Genomic DNA, 19,878 nt, shown 5'->3' on the forward strand with positions numbered 1-19,878 from the left:
AGAATTGTGGATTAGCGCTATTTTTTGAGTGCTTTTAAAAAAATGTTTTTGGTGCTGACACAGAGATGACGCTAATGATCAATTTGTATTCTATCTGTACTACTTTCTCCTACTATTTAACTTGTGTTTCATATAACATTTTGAAGATGGCATTAATTTCCTAATTTTTATTCTATCTCTGTTTTCCACACACTATTTACTTTTTTTATTCATATTTGTTCTTGATATATATATGATATATATATACTATAAATGAGATATGAGATATCAATTAAATAGACTTTCATCATCTCTTTTTTAAAATTACAAGTTATTTTTAATGTAAAAGATATAAATATTGTATTTTCAGTTTTACAATGAATTTTTAAAATAAAATCTTGCAACTGTTGAGAACAAAAGAAAGGAGAAAATAAATATTAAATCTATTTTAAATCTCATCTGACATTAATTTCGCGCCTTACAGTACGCAGGCGTTTATTCACTCATAGTATTGATTTGAATGCGCAAATCGTATAGGAATAATTTCATTTAGAAATGCAGATATTGCTGTTTGTAATGTGATTCGCTATTCTATTAAGAAAGTATTATTTCAAAATTTATCACATTGAAGAAAAAATACAATAAAAAGAGAATTAAAAAACATGGTTGGACCGAATATTTCCTTGTGACTAACCGTTCCGGAAGGCGGGACAACTTCTGTACAGAACATATCTTTTAGAACACCTTCCGATCACGAGCGTACAAATTCGGAACTCGCAACGCTTTGTAAAGTAAGCCAAGATAGAAATCTTTTTTATATAAAAATATATATATTATTGTATTAATATTAAAATGAAAATATATAGTTAATCATTTTGTTAATTAATTTTTATTAAAAGAATTTAATTTCAAAATTTAAACATATTTTATTATTTAAGTATTAAATATTAGTATTAAGTATTAAGTATTAATTTAAATTCAAAAAAATTTTTCAATTTAGATTATGAATTATAAATTTTTGGTATCAAAAAAATTCTACTTATAAATATTATAAATTATATTAATATTAATATATGGAATAATCTTAATTAATTAATCTTATAATTAATTTTAGGTATATCCTGTGAGCCCTGTAACAGGGCCTGGTGCAGCAAGATCCGTATGGGAATTAAGTCCCGATCCCGACATGGTCGGGCATCTACCCAATACTCCAATTTCTAACACTACTCATCAAAATCATGCATCATCTAAACAATTACGATCGAGAAATGGTCCCGACGATAATATTTATACTGATGAAACAGCTCCAGGTCAAACACCCTCTGATGAAACAAAACAAATTTTCGAACTTCTTAGATCCGGGTATTCATATTATATTATTTTTATAAATTTTATAATTTTTTTTATGAAAATATGATAAAATAATATATGGACGAACTCAAAAATGATTGAATATTTTTTTTAGTGAAATTGGAGCAGTTGATGAATTAGTAGAAAAAAAAGGTTTAAATGTATTAAGTGCGAGAGATGAATGGGGATATACTCCTGCTCATTGGGCTGCTCTAGATGGAAATATTGAAGTTAGTTTTTTTTTATGAAATAATTCTATTTATAAATTTCTTTTTTATAAACAAAAATTTATTTATTCATATTTATTATTATATTATAGGTAATGAGATATTTAATAGTACGAAATGGACCAGTAGATCTTTCTTGTCTTGGAACTCAAGGACCAAGACCAATACATTGGGCTTGTCGAAAAGGTCATAGTGCAATAGTTCAACTATTATTAAAGGTATTTTAATTAATAATTGATTTTATATATAAAATCATAACTTATCTATTAATTTTAATAAATAAATTAATAAATAATGAAGATATAAATTATTTTTATTTATTTTTAGGCAGGAGTTGCTGTTAATGCAGCAGACTTTAAAGGTTTAACTCCTCTCATGACTGCTTGTATGTTTGGAAAATTTGCAACAGCAGCATTTTTGTTAGGATCTGGAGCATTAGGACATTTAACAGATATAAATGGAGATACTGCTCTTCATTGGGCTGCATACAAAGGTCATGCAGAATTAATAAGATTACTTATGTATAGTGGAGTAGATTTACAAAAACCAGATTATTTTGGATCTACTCCACTTCACTTAGCATGTCTTTCTAGAAATGTTAGTTGTGTTAAAATATTATGTGAAAAAAGTAAAATTGAACTAGAACCTCGTGATAAAAATGGCAAAACACCATTACAATTGGCAAAAAGTCATAGGCATTCTGAAATTGTAAGAATATTACAGGCTGAACAGAAACGACGAGCTAGATGGATTCCACCTATTAATGAACTTTGGTTTATATTTTATCTTTTATAAAAAATATTTTACAAAATATCTTATCAATTAAAAATTTATATTTTTCTCTTTTTTAAGGGCATTATTGTTTGGTGGAGCTGGAAACAGTAAGGGACCTATATTATTATTTATGGTATCCGTCCTTCTATGGGGATATCCAATGTATTTATTAAAATGTATACCATTAACATGGAATCTTTTACGCGGTAGTCATTATTGTTTTATTTATTGGAATATTGTTATGTGGATTTCATGGATTGTAGCAAACAGAAGAGATCCTGGATATGTACCACAAAATAGTGAAACCTACTATAGAGCAATTAAACAAGTATTTTATAATTTTATATTTTGCTATAAAATATTGCATATCATTTTATGAAACAATTTTTATTTTCAGATTCCATATTTTGATAAGTGGAAAAAAAGGAACGTAGTATTATCTCGTTTATGCCATAGTTGTAGATGTTTTAGACCTTTAAGAGCTAAGCATTGCAGAATTTGTAATAGATGTGTTACATATTTTGATCATCACTGTCCATTTATATATAATTGTGTAGGTTTAAGAAACAGGTAAATTTTAATAATTTATATTTAATTATAAATATAATTCAATATTTCTTAATTATAATTATTATTTCAGAATGTGGTTTTTTCTTTTTGTTATGTGTGTAGCAATAAACTGTTCATTTACTATTTATTTTGCTTGTTATTGTATGGCAATTGAAGGAATCCAATTATTATATGTATTAGGTGTATTAGAAGCATTAGTATTTTGTGGACTTGGATGGATTTTGACTTGTACTTCGGTAAATATAAAAATTCTGCTGTAATATATTATATTTAATCAATTTTTTTAATTTACATATCTACAATAATAATCTACAATAATAATCTTTTTAATCTACAGGTTTTGCATGCATGTATGAATTTGACTACAAATGAAATGTTTAATTATAAACGATATTCATATTTAAGGGACAAAAAAGGAAGATATTTAAATCCTTTTAGCAGAGGTCCTGTTCTTAATTTTATTGAATTCTTTTTATGCCCTCCAAATCATCAAGCAAATGACCCTCAAAATTATCAAATACTTTCAGAAGATATCATGTAAAAAATAATATAAATTGTAATTAGTATTTTTTAATAACATTATATCTTTAAGAAAACAAAAATGTTAATAATTAAGCACTCAATATTATATCACATATACATAATATATAATCTTCATTTTTAATATTATAACTTTTTATTTATGATATTAAATAAAACATGATTTAATAAATAATTTATTAATTTATTTTTAAGAATTTATTTTATTTAACATATTCCTATTATAATTAGAATAATATTATTAAAAAAATTACTAGTAAAATCATACAGTTTTAACTTTTTGATTCCTCTTATTATTATTAAATAAAAAAAGTATCAATTTATCAATATATCAGAAATATGATAATATTGTCAGTAATATATATTATTGATACATCAAATAATTATAAATTGATATATATATACAAATTATATTAGAAATTATATAAAATCTTTGGTAAAATATACTATACTTTTGCATTTAATTAAAATATCAATATTTTTTACTTCATATAATTAAAAATTAAAAAGTTATATATATAATTAAAAATATTATATTATATTACTAAAAAATTTTTTAAATTATTTATATAAAAATTATAACTTATTTATTAGTATAGAATTTAGTTTTCACTTTAATAAGTATCTAAATATTATCTTATCAATATATCTTATGACAAATGACTATAACAATTAATAAATGTAATATAAAATTCTTATTTTAATTCATAACAAAAATCATAATTTGGTGGAGGATCAGGAACAGCAGGTGGATCTTGAGGAATATCAATCCCTTCTGTATCTAAAAGTCTCAATTTGATATCCATGGATAATAAAGTCTCAAGGTCATTTTCCGCTTCTTTACTAGTCATTCTATTACCTGTAAGGTATAAGATATAATTTTTTAAATTTAATTTTAAATAAAAAAAAGATAATTCAAATCACGAATAACATCGTTACAATACCAAGCAAAGCATTAATGCCATCAGTCCAATAATCAAAAACTTGTTCATCCGGAGCTACAAAATCTAAACTTGAAACTTCTACAGAATCTAAAATTAAAGAGAATGCTAATTGATGTGTAGTTTTCCGTCTTTGTAAATCTTTCATATGAGGACAATCTCTGCCAGTCAATAAAGCACGAATTTCAACAACAGCTAATTTTGTAGGAAGTTCATCAATTGTTGGTACTGATTTTTCATCACAATCACCATAATGAAATACTTTGTGATTTGGTGAAAGTCGAACATACCAGAATTTATCCTTAATTCTCTATTTATACAAACATATTTATTATAAACATATAATTCTGAAAATTATCTAATTTAATTATATTATTTTATTAAATAACAAATACCTGTCCTCTAGCACTATATTTCATAAATCTAGTGCCTTCTACTAAAAATCCTAAGCGTTGTTGTTGAATCAATTCTAAAATTTCAGGTGTAATTTGTTCCCTAAGTTCAACTATTGGTCTTGCATGACTTTCCCATTCTTCTCTACTCGTCCTTTCTTGTTGCCATAAATTAGTAATAGTTGAATATGTTAATTGTTGTAATTTATTTTTGAATTTATCCAATCCTGTAGGTTTACATTGAAGAGCTCTAGTAATTTGTTCTCTTACAACAGAAAATACTTTTATGAAATCTTCAGTAGTAGCTCTCATTTCTTTCCAAGTCTTATTTAAAAGAACTATGCATACACAATAAAACTCCTCAAATGGATGATCATGTGTAAAAAACATAGGATGATATGATTGTCCTTGTTCACTGGGTGCTTCTCCAATACGTAAAACCTAGTTAAATTCAATAGAAACTTCTAATTATTTGAGCTATCCATGTTTTAAATTTTATATATTCACTTACTTCACAAAGTAATTTAACAAGTTCTACACTTGTTCTACCAAAAGGACATTCATGTTCATCTGCCCTGCAAGAGTTTTCTAAAACAACTTTAGTATAACCTTCAGTATGATTACGTGCAAAATAAACCATACAATCTAGGGCAAGCATGCCAGGAGGAGTTTCAGTAAAATCAAGAGCAGGATTAATATCATATTTAAAACCTAATTTTTTATAGTCTTTAGCAAAAAGACCTTGCTTTCTAGCAATAACATCTCCACCTACGGCTCCTTCAGTATCAAAAGCAATTCTTCGAAGTTCTTTTATTTTATCATGTGCATCTTGATCCTGTGGATCCATTTTTGTTATCATACGTTGTTCCAACAAACTTAACATAAGTGTTTGTAATACATAAAGTTGATGTGCCATTTCTGCACCAACCTATATTTGAATTTATTTCTCTAATAAATTTATACATATATAAATAAATAAAAGATTTGATATTTCATACCTGACCAGTAGATTGTATAATATTTGTTAAAAACACATTTCTAACTTGTTTAGATTGAAGAGTTGCAGCAACAGCTTTACGTTTAGATAAATCTGCCTTAAGAAATAAGGCATTTATTAAAGCTATAGCATTTTGTTGTATTTGTGGACGTGTACTTTGTAAATGCATCACTAAATTAGGAAAAGTCACTTCTTTTTCGACTTGTCCATATTTTCCTGAGGAATTTAATACTATATTTTCAAGAATACTAAGTGAAGCTTCAATAATATTAGTATCTTGAGTTACAGCTTGATTATTCACATAGCTTGCTACTTTATTAATAAAAGGTGTTTCTAATATATCCCATGAAACAATTCCATGATCCATTAATTCAACAAATGATTGAAGTGAGTATGCAAGAGCATTTCCCTTATATTTTTCACCTTCTACCTATAAAAAAAAAATAATAATAATAATAAATAATAATAATCTCCCCTATTTAAATAAATTATAATCAAATATAAATAATATAATTAAATGAAAGAAAAAATGACAAATACCTGTGATATAATCAGAGCTAATCCTTGCTTATTAATGAATTCTAATGCAAATGTCATATCTGTGCTAAGAGTACTTAATTTTTGCAAAGCAACCGTTTTTTCTTCTATACTTCCATTATTAAGTTTTGTTAAAATATCACAAGCTGTTTTAGAAGGTGAAAATTCTAATCTTAAAATACTACCATTTTTTACTTCATTACGATTTTTTTCTGTAATATAATTTTGATTATTACTTTCCGAAAATTGTAATGAATATGATTCAGGATCAGAAAGTCCCCATCCATTGCACAATTCCTAATAAAAAATAAATATTTGTATTATTTTCATAAATCATTTTAATTAAAAAAAACTGATATAATATTATATATAAAATGAACAAATACTTGAATAATCCCAGTAAGTGGATGTTTTTGATTAAATTCAATAAGTTGTGGTACTTGTTCTGTCATTTCAACAGCAATTTTCACGATATTTGAATCTTTCTGGACCGGCATTTTTATTGTTTGTGTGTACATTAAGTAATCAAAAATAATTTTTAATTATTATCACAAAATTGAAAAATACCATATGCGTGCGTCCAAGCTATCTTAAGAAATACAAATTTGACGTATCTCTCAACACTGTGACGGCCATCATGCTAAAAAACAGTAAGGCTAACTAACGGTCTCGCCCCACCATTATTAGTAAGATTTATTACATATGATTATATTAGTGCTTCAGATTAAATATATAGGATACTGATTATTAAATTTTAAATACGTCTAAATTTTATATATTTTATCAACTTTAATTAAAATTTTATAATTCTACACATATACGCATGCATATATACACAATTTTTTTTAATGATTGGTATTTTAATAAATTTTAACATTAATTTAAAAATTTTGAAATTTTTTTATTTTTCTATATGCGTTATTTATATCATATTATTTTACAAAAAATTTTTTTTCATATTTTTTTTGTTCAAATTCAAATACAATAATAACAATAATAATTATATTCAACATGCAAATTACATATAACTTATAAGGAAATTCACAGTACTAATTGCATTTTATAAAGCATAATAAAAATTATTTGCTTTGTGCAGTTTTCTAAATTAATTTCTTATCTTATGTATATCTATAATTTTGTTATCACATGTATAACAAAATTACATCTAATAATCATTATTAATTAATCATAATATAATTTCATATAATTCATTTATATAATTTCGTAATATAATTCTATAAATTGATATAAAGATAAAGAACTGCAAAGAAAATATTTTAAAATATTTTACATTGTAACTCAAAGTTTCCAATCCCATGGTATACATAATACACCATCACTCATAATTGAGTAATAATGTGTCACCCATAACATAACATCTTTCAGCAAAGGAGTCAAAGTATTTTTATGTAATAATAAACGTTCACAACATTGTATCATCAAATCAGGAGTAATACTATCATCCTTATTTAGAATAGTCAAACCCAATTCCTGGACAACTTTATTATGAAGTTCACGTTCTACATATTTTATGCTATAAAAGAAAATTAGTTAAAATAAAAAATACATTTTTTAAATTAGTTTAAAAAAATGATCTCACTTGTTATAATGATGTAATCTTTTAGTAGCTTCTTCTAAATTATCAGTAATAAAATTTACTAAGAGAAAACTTGGGCAAGAAGATGGAACTATAAATTGTCCAGTAGGAGAGAGCATTAAGGGACCTGCTTCACTGAAATCAAATAAAACTCATTTTATTATTATACACATATTATATATATATATATTTATATAATATATCATACTCACAAATAAATTAATTAAATTTATTTTATACTTACAAATGAACTAAAAAAATATATATATATCAGATGTTAAATACATATATAACAGTTACTTAATACTAACGTCTCAATTACAATTTCATATGTTGACAAATCGGTTGGCCACACTTTTGGATAATTTCGTCGACCTCGGTAATCTGAGAGAGTAGTGATAAGTTGTTGTAGTTGTTGTTCATACTGGCTAACCATTACTTTCGGCATGAATTTCCTGCACATATAGAGTACCCTGAGCCTTACCGTCACTCAATTAATATGTTGTATTACGCACCGTCGACCCACTTTAATGTTAAGAAGCACTTGTGAAACTGCCTTCTCAAAAGCTGGTAATCTCAATAATACTACATCGTACTTTTGAATATTCTTAATTAACTGTAATGATAGGTATTCATTTAATAGAGTATATATTACATAAACATACATAAGTTTAATAATATATTCTTACATCAAGCCAATTGTGCCTAACTTCACCTGAATTTAACATAACATTTCCTTCTACACTAATGCCTGTATCATTGGCAAAAACAAGTGTCCTATTTTTGAGTACTTCCATTGATTTAGGATGATGTTCAGATAATGCTTTAAAAGCTAATAAACATCCTCTATAATGAGCTATATTCCAACCACAATCCCATATGATATTTTTTAAACCTAATTCAGAGCATAATATTTTTTCTAATTTTTGTACTTCCTCTCTTATTGGTCTACATGCTTCTAATTTTACATGTACTTCATTAATGTGTTTATCTAAATATGCTCTATGAAATTATAATTAATTTAAATTACTCATTATTTATTTAAAATAAAAAGTTAAAATATAAAATAGCCTTACTTAAGAGTATCAGGTTCTGAATTAATTTTTCTTTTCATTAAAATAGATGCATAAATAGGATCATCTTCTAATTCTGAAAAATCTATATCTTCTCCAACTCCTTTTCTTTGCCAGAATTTTGATTTATATTTTATATTATCAGTTGGTTTTTGTTCTTCAATTTGATCTACAAATGTTGTTGGCAAATCACATGTTTTTAAAATAGAGAGTATAGTTTGTCGTATATCCTTTTCTTTTAATTGTATTTGTACTAAAGTAAATTTTCCAGCTTTAAGTTCTTCCTCATTTTTTGAACGTAAGTAGAAAGGTAAAATAGTAGGTCTTATTGGTCTTTGCTGTTGTAAACTTTCTATAATAGAACTTAACTGTTTTAAAGAATTTTCATTTACTGTCTGAAACATTAAAAGTAAAAAAAAATTAAATTTAATATATAATATATAAAATTAATAATATATAATAATAAAATTAATAATATATAATAATAAAATTAATAATATATAATTAATATTATTTATTAATAAAAAAAATTAAATTTAATATATATATATTTAATATATTTTTATTATTTATTATGTTTAATATATATATATATTTATTTCCTAACTAATAAAAATTGTAAACTTTTTCATAGTGTAATATATTTATTTATATATAAACATATGCATATACATATATGCAATAATTATTGCACTTCCTTTGTTCTATAAATAATCTCAATTACATTTAAACGATAAACTACGTTGCCGTCGCGTAATCGATTTAAGTTACTTATACTTTAAAAATTTAGTTTTTATAAATTATCTATAATATGTCTTATCATAATTAAGAAATATATTTACTCTTTGTGTAGGATATTGTCCAAAAAGATCGGGATGAACAGTAAAATAAAAAGGTCGGAGTGCAGTGGATATTTCACCTGTACTTAAAGCTCTTACTGCATCTTTTCTGCAAAAACTGTAAGAAAACAATTATTAAATTGTTTTAAATTATAAAAAAAGGTACAATTTAATTATATTTTGAGAATTTTATGATGTATATTTGTTTACCATCTTCCTAATGCACAATACATTTTTGTAATCTACTATATCATCACACGTTCATATCACGTTAAGATTTACAAGTTGAAATACGATAAATATATTCATTATTCATTAATTTAACTAAATATACTACATTTACAAATAAATCTGTCCAATATTAGTCGTGGAATATAATCTTTTAGATATATAATAAAGATTAAAACTACTGACATATACTTCTTCGTATAAGTATCTTTATATCGCGTCAGTATACAAACTCGAATAACATTGGACTTGAACCTCTTCTTTTTGTCTAATCAATGGTGCGATCTATAGAGTATAAGAATGCATGACATATATTGAAATGATCATCAAACATAAATATGTGTGATATTTGATTAATTAAATTATTATTTATTATGTGCAATGTAAGATGAGTTTTATTAATAAAAAAAAAATTATTAAATTTAAAATTTTCTAATTCATATATATATATAAACATATTTATATTTTATTTTTATATGATGCATTGCATAGTTTAACAATATACGTCAGTAATATCAATACTTTATATACTGCATCAGCTGTTTTTGTTTTTGTAGATGTAAACATGTAATGAAAAGAAGAATATTAAGATTAATGCAATATTAAGATTAATACTATAGTATTTAGTTATATCTGTGTTTAGTCACAGGTGGTCGAAGATGATATATATGTATATTATATACATAATGTTTCGATATTTTAAAACAATAAGATATTAATACCATCAATTATTTGATAGACGTGGTTCACTAAACATGGTTTTCGAAGGTTTTTCGAAAGTTTTTATATGTATTATACAACAAAATATAAATAAATGTCCTACATTCTAAATGAATTATCAAGAGAAAAATTTGTGACAACTTTGTATATAACATATTGTAAGTACAAAATATAATGTGTAGAATTAATTTTATAATTATTGAAAATGTAATTTTATAACAAATTTTTTTACATTCTTTGTGTAATAATTAATTTTTTTATATGTTTAGCTTCAATATGTCATATTCTATCAATAGAAGACCTTTATTAGGAAGTGCATCAGATAGTGAATTTGAAGATGACTTAGAAACTGAAGCTGATGATCCAAATATTTCTATTCCAGATGAAAAACCATTTTTTAAACAATATGAACCATGTGACAAGTAATAACTTTTATAGTATTGTTGTGAATATATCTTATATACATATGTGTGGTATGTGCGCGCGTGTGTGTGTGTGCGCGCGCGCGTATATTTATGTTGTATTTTAATACAATTTTATTTTAAATTTATATAATTTTAAAAATTATTTTCTTTTTTTTTTTTTTAGATATAATCTTGCATATATTGTTTTTTATGTACTTGGTATAAATACATTAATTCCTTGGAGTTTTTTCATCACAGCTGATGATTATTGGATGTATAAATTTCGAGAAATACATGAAAATTCTTCTAAAAATATTAATTATACTCATGTACAAAACTTGGAAAAAAGAACTGATCTTCAAGCTAGTTTTACATCGTATTTAAGTGTAGCAAGTGCAATACCAAATACATTTTTTTTAATTGTAAATGCATTTATTAATAAAAGGTAAGTAAATTCTATAATATTAATTATGGAATAAGAAAGAATTAATAATATAATAATATAATAATATAATATAATATAATATAATAATATAAATAGTATATAAATAAAAAGAAATTTTAAACTACATAAGAAATATTAAAATAACAGAATTTCTTTAAGAATAAGAATGGTGGGCTCTCAATGCACAATATTATTATTTTTTATTTTAACAACAATATTTGTTAAAATAAATACAGATAAATGTAAGTTTTGTAAAACAAAAAGTATTTAATATAAAATTAGGTATTATAAAATAAAGTAAAATATAAATTTTATTTTTAGGGCAGGGAACTTTTTTAATAGTTACTTTGACTACAGTAGCATGTGTAAATGGTATATATATATTTTGAATTTAAATTATTAATAAAATTAATAAAATATTATTGAATAATTTGATAAAACGATATAAAATAAATAAATGTGTTTATAGCTGCAAGTGCAATTTTTGGAGGAAGTTTAATGGGTATTGTTGGACGTTTTTCTTCAAAATATATAACAGCTATGTCAAGTGGACAAGCTCTTGGTGGAATTGTTACTGCTATGGCAGAAATATGTTCTCTTTGGATTGGTGCTAGTCCTGTTCTTTCAGGTCTAGTTTATTTTATTATTGGAGATGTTATATTATTTTTATCTTTGATTGCATACATAGTTCTAGAAAAAGCAGTAAGTAATTTAGCATTCTAATATATACTAATGATATTCATCATTACATACATATGTTTTATAAGTAGCTTATGATAATAATGCATATATAAATAAATAATATATATTAAAGAGAGGAATTAAATTACATAAATATTATTTATATTTTATAATAGACATTTTTTAAACATCATATGGTAGAAAAATTACCCGAAAATGTAGAAGCAGATTTTTCAATAACTGGAGAAGTAACTTTTCCACATGGCACTACAGTATCTTATATGCGTATTATAAAAAGAATTTGGCATTATGGTATTAGTGTACTTTTAGTATTTTTTATATCTCTTTCTGTATACCCAGCACTTACTGTATTAATAGAAAGTCAATATAAAGGAAAAGGTTATATGTGGAATGGTAAGTTTTATAATTGAATTTTATATAAAATCATATAAATATATAATTTATGCGATTCTTATATTTTTTATAGATATCTATTTTGTGCCTGTAGTGACCTATCTCATTTTTAGTTGTGGTGATTATACTGGAAGAATATTATCAGGCATTTTTCAATGGGTTTGTATGAAATATTAAAAATAACAATTTTCTTTTATTAGAATAAAACTTAAATGCCAAAACAATTTTTTAGCCAAAAAACAAACCATGGCAAGTTGTACTTTTAAGTTTGATGAGAGTTGCCTTCATACCAGCTTTTATGTTTTGTAATGCACAGCCTCGACATCATCTCTCTGTTTATATTCATAATGACATTTTTTATATTTTAATAACTGTTGCATTTGCCATCAGCAATGGCTATTTATGTAATTTAACACTTATTTTAACTCCTACGTAAGTTATGTATAAAATACATATAATATTACATACATTAACTCAATAAATTATTAATTTTATATTAAAAATTTTTAAACAGAGTTGTAGATTCTCAAGAGAAAGAAATTGCATCTGCTATGATGGGAGCTTTTCTTGGTGTAGGATTGATATCAGGTTCTGCACTCAGTCTATTCATAGTTAAAGCAATTTAATTATAATTTAAAAAATTTTTCACTGCCCTTTATATATTTAAAATGAAATAGGACCACAGAACATAATATCACATCATATTAAGTAAATTTATTTTATACTTATTTTATATTTCATGACAAAATTTATGAATGTAACATTTAATACATTGCAGTAAATGTTTAAGCATTTCTTTGAGAATATCTGTAATCATTTTATCAACAATCATTTTAATCAACTTTAACCATTCCATTCATGATTATATAAAATATTTTATGTATAAAATGAATATAATTATATGTAAGAGATCTAAAATATATATTAATATTAAAAATTTAACATCATTGTAAAATTACAACCAATTATATATTATATATTACTTAAATATCATATTTTTAAAAAATCAAAATGCAATAAGTTATAATAAATATTTTAATTACTGTCAAAACTAAAACTATAGTACAATATATATAAATTTATATTTAGCCGTAATAAAAAAGAAATGTAATTAAATTCATATATTTAAATTCATATATATTGTTATTATAAACTAACTAAAACTTTCTAAATAAATAAAAGATTTCATTAAAGACAAAATCTTATTGATGTTCCATGTCAGATATGTTGACACAGAATATATTACATACATTTTATAGTATTTTGTGTTACTAAGATTATATCATATACAATTTGAATTTTATTTATGCACGTAATAAATATAATTTAAATTTTTTTAATATAATTTATCATTTTGTGCATATATTAGAATAAATATAACTAAAACTATAAGTTTTAATTACTATTTTAAATTTAATTCACAGAAAAAAATTACTCACTTATTGGAGCACACATCTATTTCATGAAATATAATATTGACTATCTCTACTAGTTAGTGGAACAAAAGCTACACCTGTAAGAGGCTTTTGTGTAATGCTTCCATCATGTGTTTTGTCAACCTGTATTAACATTTGATCTGATATTCCTGAACCTACTGGCAATACCATACGTCCTCCAAGAGCTAATTGATCAATTAACTGTGCACAAAAAATATTTTAATAAGTATAAATTGAATTTTTTAATTATAATTCACATTAAATATTTAAATTTTTTCTTACCGCATGTGGCAATTCTTTAGCAGCAGCTCCTACATGAATAGCATTATATGGTGCTTGTTGTGAGTATCCTAATCTTCCATCTCCAGCTAAAATATTATATATCTCTTATAAAGGATATAAATCTATATATTTCCAAAAAATTTTTAAAATAATTACCAACAAATTGAATACGATTATATTCAATAAGTTCTGGTTTATCCTTCTTAACGTTTTCCATAGCAAATAGATTTAATTCAGGAATATGTTCAATTCCTACAACTAATCCATTTGGCCCTGTCATCAATGCCATACATGTTGTTAAATATCCAGAACCAGAACCCACATCTAATGCTCTTGCACCATTATATAACTTTTCTTCAAGTATTTCCAATGCATATGCATGCTGAACAATTTTAATTTATAAATTTTATTGATATAATATAATAATATAATATGAATTCAGAAGATACATACCATATGAGGAGCACTTATAGTTGCACCATAACCAATCTGTTGTGGAGCATCAAAATATGCATATCCAGAACGAACATAATTTCCTCTATCTACAGCAGACATTACTTCATAAACTCTGTCAGTTTTAATTATTCCTGATGCTAAATTCAAAACATTGATTTATTTATAATATTATTTTTGTTAATATAAATATAATTTAAATATAATATAAATATAATTTAAAAAATAATAATAAATAAACAATTTATAATAATTATACTTCATTTATATTGCTTACTCCTAAGATATTCTACAAGATCTTGATTAGTTCTTCCATTAAATCTTGCAAACCAGGCCATTTCAAATACAGGAAACAATAAACTTATCACTATGAAAATAAAACACGATAATTTTATCATAAATTGAATTTTCGTAAATTGTGATTTAATGAAGCACTCGAAATATGATCGTTGCAATAATTTACTTATAAATTTATTAGAATGATTATAATTAAATATATTAATATTTATCTATATTAAAAAAACAAAAAATAAATTTATTATATATGCAAAATACTTCAGCAGCTTTAAATATAATTATGTATGCAAATACTTCAATAATATTAAAAGACAAGTAAAATGAAATCACTTAATATAAATCAAAAAAATTTATTTGTAACAAATATAACTAATACACTGATTTTAATGTATCTGTCTTGTACGTATATTGCAAATTTCTAATAAAATATAACTTTATCAATATGTACTGAATACAGACAGATATGAAAGATTAAGACGTACAAGACCAACGTAACATATCAAATAACGAAGTGACATGTAATGATGCAATACGGCAGCAACACAGATTTGTTTTCAAACCGGTCAATGAAATTGTAAATATATTTGATAACATAAAAAACACTATACCAGACTACTAGAAATACTATTCTACTAGGAACATTATAATCATCTAGTAACAAATGAGTGAAAATTATTAAGTAGAAAAATTGAAAAGTTTCATATTTCTTAATTTTTAGTCTGAATTTTTTAATCAAATTGATGTTCAAATTCTAAAAAATAATTAAAAATTAATTTTTTTGAAATATCTTTTTTTATTTAAGTTAAAGATAAATAAAAATTGTATAATATTGTAAAGTTAGTTATAACTATTAGTTATAATTAGATAAGATAGTTGAACATAGTAGTTTCTTATTGTTTAAACATTAATTTGAGTTTTTAAAAGTTGAAATATATAAATTTGTTAATTAATTTAATTAACTATTACTAAAATTAATAACTAATTAATTTTTTTTGTTTATCGCTAAATGTACTGATGTAAATTAAATATAAAATATCATTTTTATTATAAATTGCTTATTATAATTAAAAAAGCAGAAATATTTTAATAAAATTAATTTGAATTATTTTCTTCAAATTATTTTGAAGAGTTTAAACTTAATTTAATTCTGTAATTAGATACTTATTCATTGAATATTTTATCTATACATTTTTTTCTTTTTTAGTATTGTTATTTCATCTATATGTTATTTTTTCTATGGTAATATATGTTATAGTATTTACGTTTAAACAATTAATAATGTAAAAATTATATTCTTTTTATAAAGATTATATAAAATGTTATTTCGATTTTGTCATATTGATTGCAAAACTATTAATATATCATTTGTCAATTTTACAAGGCACTATGTAATTACGTATTTAATATTTGATTATTTTTATATGACTTTTTATTTTGTATTTTGAGTTAACCTTATATAAATTTCAATTTAGGCAAGAGCGATAGTTAGAAGCTGTCAAAAAGAAAATGAAATAATTGATAACGAAGTAAAAAATCAAAAAAAAAGAATACCGATAATACTTTCCAAAAAAAAATTATATGACTTTTATAAAGATGATATACATATTAAAAAAAAATTAACATTAGCTAGTCATGGATGGAAAAATAGAAAATCCAAAAATGATCACTTTTTTATATATCCTTATCACAATGTATAATAATTTTTATCTATTTTTATATATGTGTATGTATTTTATAATATATATTATTATAATATTATATTTCTTTTACAGGATAAGACAGAGATAAATAAAATTGATTTTGAAACATTTAATGAGCTTAATATAAATAATTCTATATGTAATAATTTAGAAAATTTGGATATATATGAACCTTTAGAAATTCAAAAATTAGGAATACCAAAAATTCTTCAAGGATATAATGTATTATTAGCAGCAGAAACAGGATGTGGAAAAACATTAACTTATCTTTTGCCATTGGTAACTAAAATTTTAGAATGGAAACAAAATATACAAAGTAATGTAAATGCTCCATTTGGCTTAATTATAACTCCTTCAAGAGAATTAACAGTTCAAATTGCGGTTAGTAAATTATATTATTAATATGTTACTAATATAAATCTAAAACTTTCATTTATTATAATATTTACAAAAAACTATTCTATTCTATTTCTTTTTTTAGTTGGAATTAATTAAGATATCTAAAGATCTTGATATTAAAATAAAAATAATCACTGGTGGCAGAACAAAAAAAATAATATTGAATCCTCCTGTGGGTCAAGTTGATATTCTTGTTTGTAGTTTTGGAGTTATTAGTAAATTGACAACATTTGGTATATACAATCTGAAATTTGTAAGATTTGTTGTCTTAGATGAAGCAGATTCCTTATTTCATCATTCATTTGAGGAGAAATTAAGAATATTTATGAAAAGAATATTTGTATGTAGAAAAAAAAAAATATTTGATAAATAAATGTTTGATAAATTTCATGAAGTTTTAATAAATACAGGTTGGATATTGTCATACAACAAAAAATGAATTGACCGATTCAGCTCAACTTATTTTAACTTCTGCAACAATTCCTTCACGAATGAAAAATATATTGAATGGAATTGTAAATGTAAGTGATAGAACTTAAGTGATTTTAAAAATAATTTTAAAAAACAATAAATAATTTTATTTGTAGCTAGATTCGCTAAAACATATAACAACAGAAAAATTACATAAAATATTGGTTCCACAAAAATTTATAAGATTAATACCAAGTCAAAAACCTGTGGAACTTCTGAAATATATAAAACCTAAAGTGTTAAATAATCAACGTATAATTATATTTTGTAATCGAAATAGTACTTCTTATTGGCTTTCTTCTTTTTTAAACGAATGTGGTATTAAAGTTACAAATTTAAATGGCGATATGCCATTGTCTGTACGGCGAGGAAAATATGGAGAATTTATAAATGGTAAAACTATGGTATTATCTATGACAAATGGAGGTTCCCGAGGTTTAAATACAGTGATGGTTAATCATATTTTAAATTATGATTTTCCATTAGACACAGCCAGTTATATTCATAGGTATTTAATTTACTTAATTTTCAATTTAATTGAAACTTTCATTTTCAATTTAAGTTTTTTATTTATGTATAAATAAAAAAAATATTATGTTTTATTTAGATGCGGTAGAACTGGAAGAATAGGTACTATAGGTGTTTGTAGAGTGACAAATTTTATTTCCAAACTAGGAGAAGTCGTTCTGGTTCAAAAAATTGAAATGGCAGCTAGAAAAATGAAGCCAATACCTTTGTTCAATCTCGTGGATAAGGAAAAAGAAGAAGAAGAATTGGAAATAGAAAATGATTACACAGAAGAAATAATTGAAGATTTACATAATATAGAAAATATTCCATATTGAAATTTAAATATTTTTTTTAAATATAATGTAAATAAACATATATCTAATTAATTATTACAAAAAATATTTATATTTTATATTTACTTTACATTTTTCGTATTCCATCTATTTTTATAATACGTGTTCGCTGATACGAAAAGTCTTCTACGAAGCCTTTCAGGTGAATCTCGATAGAAGGATCAAAAAATCGATTAAATGTCATTCACCTCAAACCTATTTAATTTTATCCAAGATTTGACTTCATTATTAATTCTTTATATCTTCTATATAAAATAATAAATATACTTAATAAATGGTTTCTTAATTGTTTCATAAAAATGTTTAGTTTTATCAAGTTTTTATAAAACAAAGTTAATATTAAATGCTTTTGGAGTTTATATCCGTTAACGGTCCGTCGATTCGTTTTATCTCTTAAATTTCAGAATTTTGCGCTTTTGGATCAAGGAAGGAAGCTTTCGACCCACACGTGCGTTTCTATTCATCCGTCAATGTTCCGTCATGTCCGGCGGCACTCCTACACTGACCGCCTACATATCGCAAACAGAACTACTATAATCCAAACCGTATGTCTAGACCAGTTTATTACTCGCATTGTATTTTAACGAAATTAAATGTAGTTGTAGGTGTTCTGATATTTGTCTTTCACTGTACGGGGTGTGTCATGATGTTTCGAATATTATGCGTATAGATGAATTCTCGATGAATAGGTAAAATAAAATTTTTTCCAATATAGAAAAAATTTTTTATCTCAAATATAAAATTTTCATCTAAAAATGTAAAATTATGTCACGCAAATATAATAAATATTATTTTTTTTTTTTTTATACTTACTATTCCTATAAATTGTTTGTAATTTCTATTAAAGAAACTAACTTGTAGTCAACTAGTTTCTTATTGATGAAAAATTATATAAAATATATTAAAGTGTATAAAAAAAAGAAACGGAAACGGAAACGGAAACGTGATGAATAGTCAAGAGCAAAGACAATGAAAATGGATTAATTAGCGTGGGTAGTTGCGCGTCATTTAGGACACGTGGAGGTATATCATATACAAATTAAAATAAGAAACTTTTTCTATAAGTTAAAAAAAAAATAATAAATTATCTGAAATATATTTGTACGTGTTTAATTTTTGATTCTTTCAATCGTTGGGGAACAATCCAATTAATTTTGAACATATTTTAATTAAGAAAATAATTTTTAGAATCTTTTATTTTTTTATACAAACTATAAACCGATATTCTAATTTAATTCTTCTTAAAGAATCAGACACGCCTGACCCGAA

At 23.8% G+C, this 19,878-nt stretch overlaps 6 protein-coding genes across 15 annotated transcripts; 3 read left to right on the top strand and 3 right to left on the bottom strand.

The window, feature by feature from the left end:
* The first annotated feature begins 169 nt into the window (after positions 1–169).
* Patsas (palmitoyltransferase Patsas) lies at positions 170–3,627 on the top strand. Its single transcript, XM_003689932.3, has 9 exons — positions 170–770; positions 1,094–1,341; positions 1,445–1,559; positions 1,649–1,774; positions 1,884–2,329; positions 2,409–2,658; positions 2,728–2,900; positions 2,971–3,136; positions 3,238–3,627. The coding sequence occupies exons 2-9, from the start codon at positions 1,166–1,168 to the stop codon at positions 3,439–3,441; spliced, it is 1,656 nt and encodes a 551-aa protein (XP_003689980.1). The 5' UTR covers positions 170–770; positions 1,094–1,165; the 3' UTR covers positions 3,442–3,627.
* Ced-12 (engulfment and cell motility Ced-12) lies at positions 3,156–6,986 on the bottom strand. The gene is made up of 7 exons (XM_003689931.4): positions 6,694–6,986; positions 6,311–6,604; positions 5,772–6,200; positions 5,285–5,701; positions 4,777–5,214; positions 4,385–4,691; positions 3,156–4,299 (listed from the first exon to the last, which is right to left on the bottom strand). Exons 1-7 carry the CDS (start codon positions 6,823–6,825, stop codon positions 4,136–4,138), a joined length of 2,181 nt encoding a protein of 726 aa, XP_003689979.1. The 5' UTR covers positions 6,826–6,986; the 3' UTR covers positions 3,156–4,135.
* Positions 6,987–7,187: 201 nt separating this feature from the next.
* LOC100869969 (T-cell activation inhibitor, mitochondrial) lies at positions 7,188–10,331 on the bottom strand. 2 transcript variants are annotated; one of them, XM_003689933.4, is made up of 8 exons: positions 10,027–10,331; positions 9,820–9,934; positions 8,981–9,372; positions 8,594–8,906; positions 8,420–8,520; positions 8,216–8,359; positions 7,908–8,039; positions 7,188–7,841 (listed from the first exon to the last, which is right to left on the bottom strand). In XM_003689933.4, the coding sequence occupies exons 1-8, from the start codon at positions 10,047–10,049 to the stop codon at positions 7,607–7,609; spliced, it is 1,455 nt and encodes a 484-aa protein (XP_003689981.2). In that variant the 5' UTR covers positions 10,050–10,331; the 3' UTR covers positions 7,188–7,606. The 2 variants fall into 2 exon arrangements, with proteins under 2 accessions (XP_003689981.2, XP_012341356.2); XM_012485902.3 differs by having other exon boundaries at positions 8,216–8,377.
* Ent1 (Equilibrative nucleoside transporter 1) lies at positions 9,831–13,908 on the top strand. Of its 4 annotated transcripts, none has more exons than XM_086903809.1 (11): positions 9,831–9,978; positions 10,602–10,922; positions 11,034–11,186; positions 11,353–11,613; positions 11,761–11,855; positions 11,935–11,985; positions 12,083–12,315; positions 12,471–12,708; positions 12,782–12,867; positions 12,941–13,140; positions 13,223–13,908. In XM_086903809.1, exons 3-11 carry the CDS (start codon positions 11,041–11,043, stop codon positions 13,332–13,334), a joined length of 1,422 nt encoding a protein of 473 aa, XP_086759935.1. In that variant the 5' UTR covers positions 9,831–9,978; positions 10,602–10,922; positions 11,034–11,040; the 3' UTR covers positions 13,335–13,908. The 4 variants fall into 4 exon arrangements, with proteins under 4 accessions (XP_086759935.1, XP_086759936.1, XP_003689982.1 ...); XM_086903810.1 differs by having other exon boundaries at positions 11,773–11,855; XM_003689934.4 differs by lacking the exon at positions 9,831–9,978 and adding an exon at positions 10,293–10,427.
* Positions 13,892–15,780, bottom strand: LOC100870213 (protein-L-isoaspartate(D-aspartate) O-methyltransferase). Of its 6 annotated transcripts, none has more exons than XM_012485930.3 (6): positions 15,659–15,780; positions 15,157–15,246; positions 14,880–15,019; positions 14,583–14,808; positions 14,427–14,512; positions 13,892–14,345 (listed from the first exon to the last, which is right to left on the bottom strand). In XM_012485930.3, the coding sequence occupies exons 1-6, from the start codon at positions 15,768–15,770 to the stop codon at positions 14,169–14,171; spliced, it is 831 nt and encodes a 276-aa protein (XP_012341384.2). In that variant the 5' UTR covers positions 15,771–15,780; the 3' UTR covers positions 13,892–14,168. The 6 variants fall into 6 exon arrangements, with proteins under 6 accessions (XP_012341384.2, XP_086759937.1, XP_012341391.1 ...); XM_086903811.1 differs by having other exon boundaries at positions 15,553–15,720; XM_012485937.2 differs by having other exon boundaries at positions 15,625–15,709.
* Positions 15,781–16,361: 581 nt separating this feature from the next.
* Positions 16,362–19,707, top strand: Dbp21E2 (putative ATP-dependent RNA helicase Dbp21E2). The gene is made up of 8 exons (XM_086903815.1): positions 16,362–16,564; positions 16,649–16,867; positions 16,949–17,257; positions 17,358–17,615; positions 17,686–17,796; positions 17,863–18,254; positions 18,354–18,618; positions 19,014–19,707. The coding sequence occupies exons 1-7, from the start codon at positions 16,493–16,495 to the stop codon at positions 18,589–18,591; spliced, it is 1,599 nt and encodes a 532-aa protein (XP_086759941.1). The 5' UTR covers positions 16,362–16,492; the 3' UTR covers positions 18,592–18,618; positions 19,014–19,707.
* The last annotated feature ends 171 nt before the right edge of the window (positions 19,708–19,878 follow it).

This window comes from Apis florea, unplaced genomic scaffold, assembly GCF_048593485.1.
Source record: "Apis florea isolate Af1SG1 unplaced genomic scaffold, ASM4859348v1 contig_2293_pilon, whole genome shotgun sequence".
NCBI lineage: Eukaryota > Metazoa > Arthropoda > Insecta > Hymenoptera > Apidae > Apis > Apis florea.

Bases quoted from the DNA above. Each gene is read 5' to 3' on its own strand.
- Ent1 (XM_086903809.1), top strand. From the start codon at position 11,041: ATGTCATATTCTATCAATAGAAGACCTTTATTAGGAAGTGCATCAGAT. The intron at 12,316-12,470 runs GTAAGTAATTTA...ATTTTATAATAG, and splicing joins ACATAGTTCTAGAAAAAGCA to ACATTTTTTAAACATCATAT. The intron at 12,709-12,781 runs GTAAGTTTTATA...TATTTTTTATAG, and splicing joins AAAAGGTTATATGTGGAATG to ATATCTATTTTGTGCCTGTA.
- LOC100869969 (XM_012485902.3), bottom strand. From the start codon at position 10,049: ATGTATTGTGCATTAGGAAGATG. The intron at 8,378-8,419 runs GTGCGTAATACA...GGTAAGGCTCAG, and splicing joins AACATTAAAGTGGGTCGACG to GGTACTCTATATGTGCAGGA. The intron at 7,842-7,907 runs GTGAGATCATTT...TTTCTTTTATAG, and splicing joins AGATTACATCATTATAACAA to CATAAAATATGTAGAACGTG.
- LOC100870213 (XM_012485930.3), bottom strand. From the start codon at position 15,770: ATGTTATCAAATATATTTACAATTTCATTGACCGGTTTGAAAACAAAT. The intron at 15,020-15,156 runs GTAAGCAATATA...TTTTGAATTTAG, and splicing joins TCTTGTAGAATATCTTAGGA to CATCAGGAATAATTAAAACT. The intron at 14,809-14,879 runs GTATGTATCTTC...AAAATTGTTCAG, and splicing joins CTATAAGTGCTCCTCATATG to CATGCATATGCATTGGAAAT.
- Ced-12 (XM_003689931.4), bottom strand. From the start codon at position 6,825: ATGTACACACAAACAATAAAAATGCCGGTCCAGAAAGATTCAAATATC. The intron at 5,702-5,771 runs GTATGAAATATC...ATTCAAATATAG, and splicing joins TTATACAATCTACTGGTCAG to GTTGGTGCAGAAATGGCACA. The intron at 4,300-4,384 runs GTATTGTAACGA...TATACCTTACAG, and splicing joins TGGCATTAATGCTTTGCTTG to GTAATAGAATGACTAGTAAA.
- Patsas (XM_003689932.3), top strand. From the start codon at position 1,166: ATGGTCGGGCATCTACCCAATACTCCAATTTCTAACACTACTCATCAA. The intron at 1,560-1,648 runs GTTAGTTTTTTT...ATTATATTATAG, and splicing joins CTCTAGATGGAAATATTGAA to GTAATGAGATATTTAATAGT. The intron at 2,901-2,970 runs GTAAATTTTAAT...TTATTATTTCAG, and splicing joins TGTGTAGGTTTAAGAAACAG to AATGTGGTTTTTTCTTTTTG.
- Dbp21E2 (XM_086903815.1), top strand. From the start codon at position 16,493: ATGTTATTTCGATTTTGTCATATTGATTGCAAAACTATTAATATATCA. The intron at 16,868-16,948 runs GTATAATAATTT...TTTCTTTTACAG, and splicing joins TTATATATCCTTATCACAAT to GATAAGACAGAGATAAATAA. The intron at 17,616-17,685 runs GTATGTAGAAAA...TAATAAATACAG, and splicing joins TATTTATGAAAAGAATATTT to GTTGGATATTGTCATACAAC.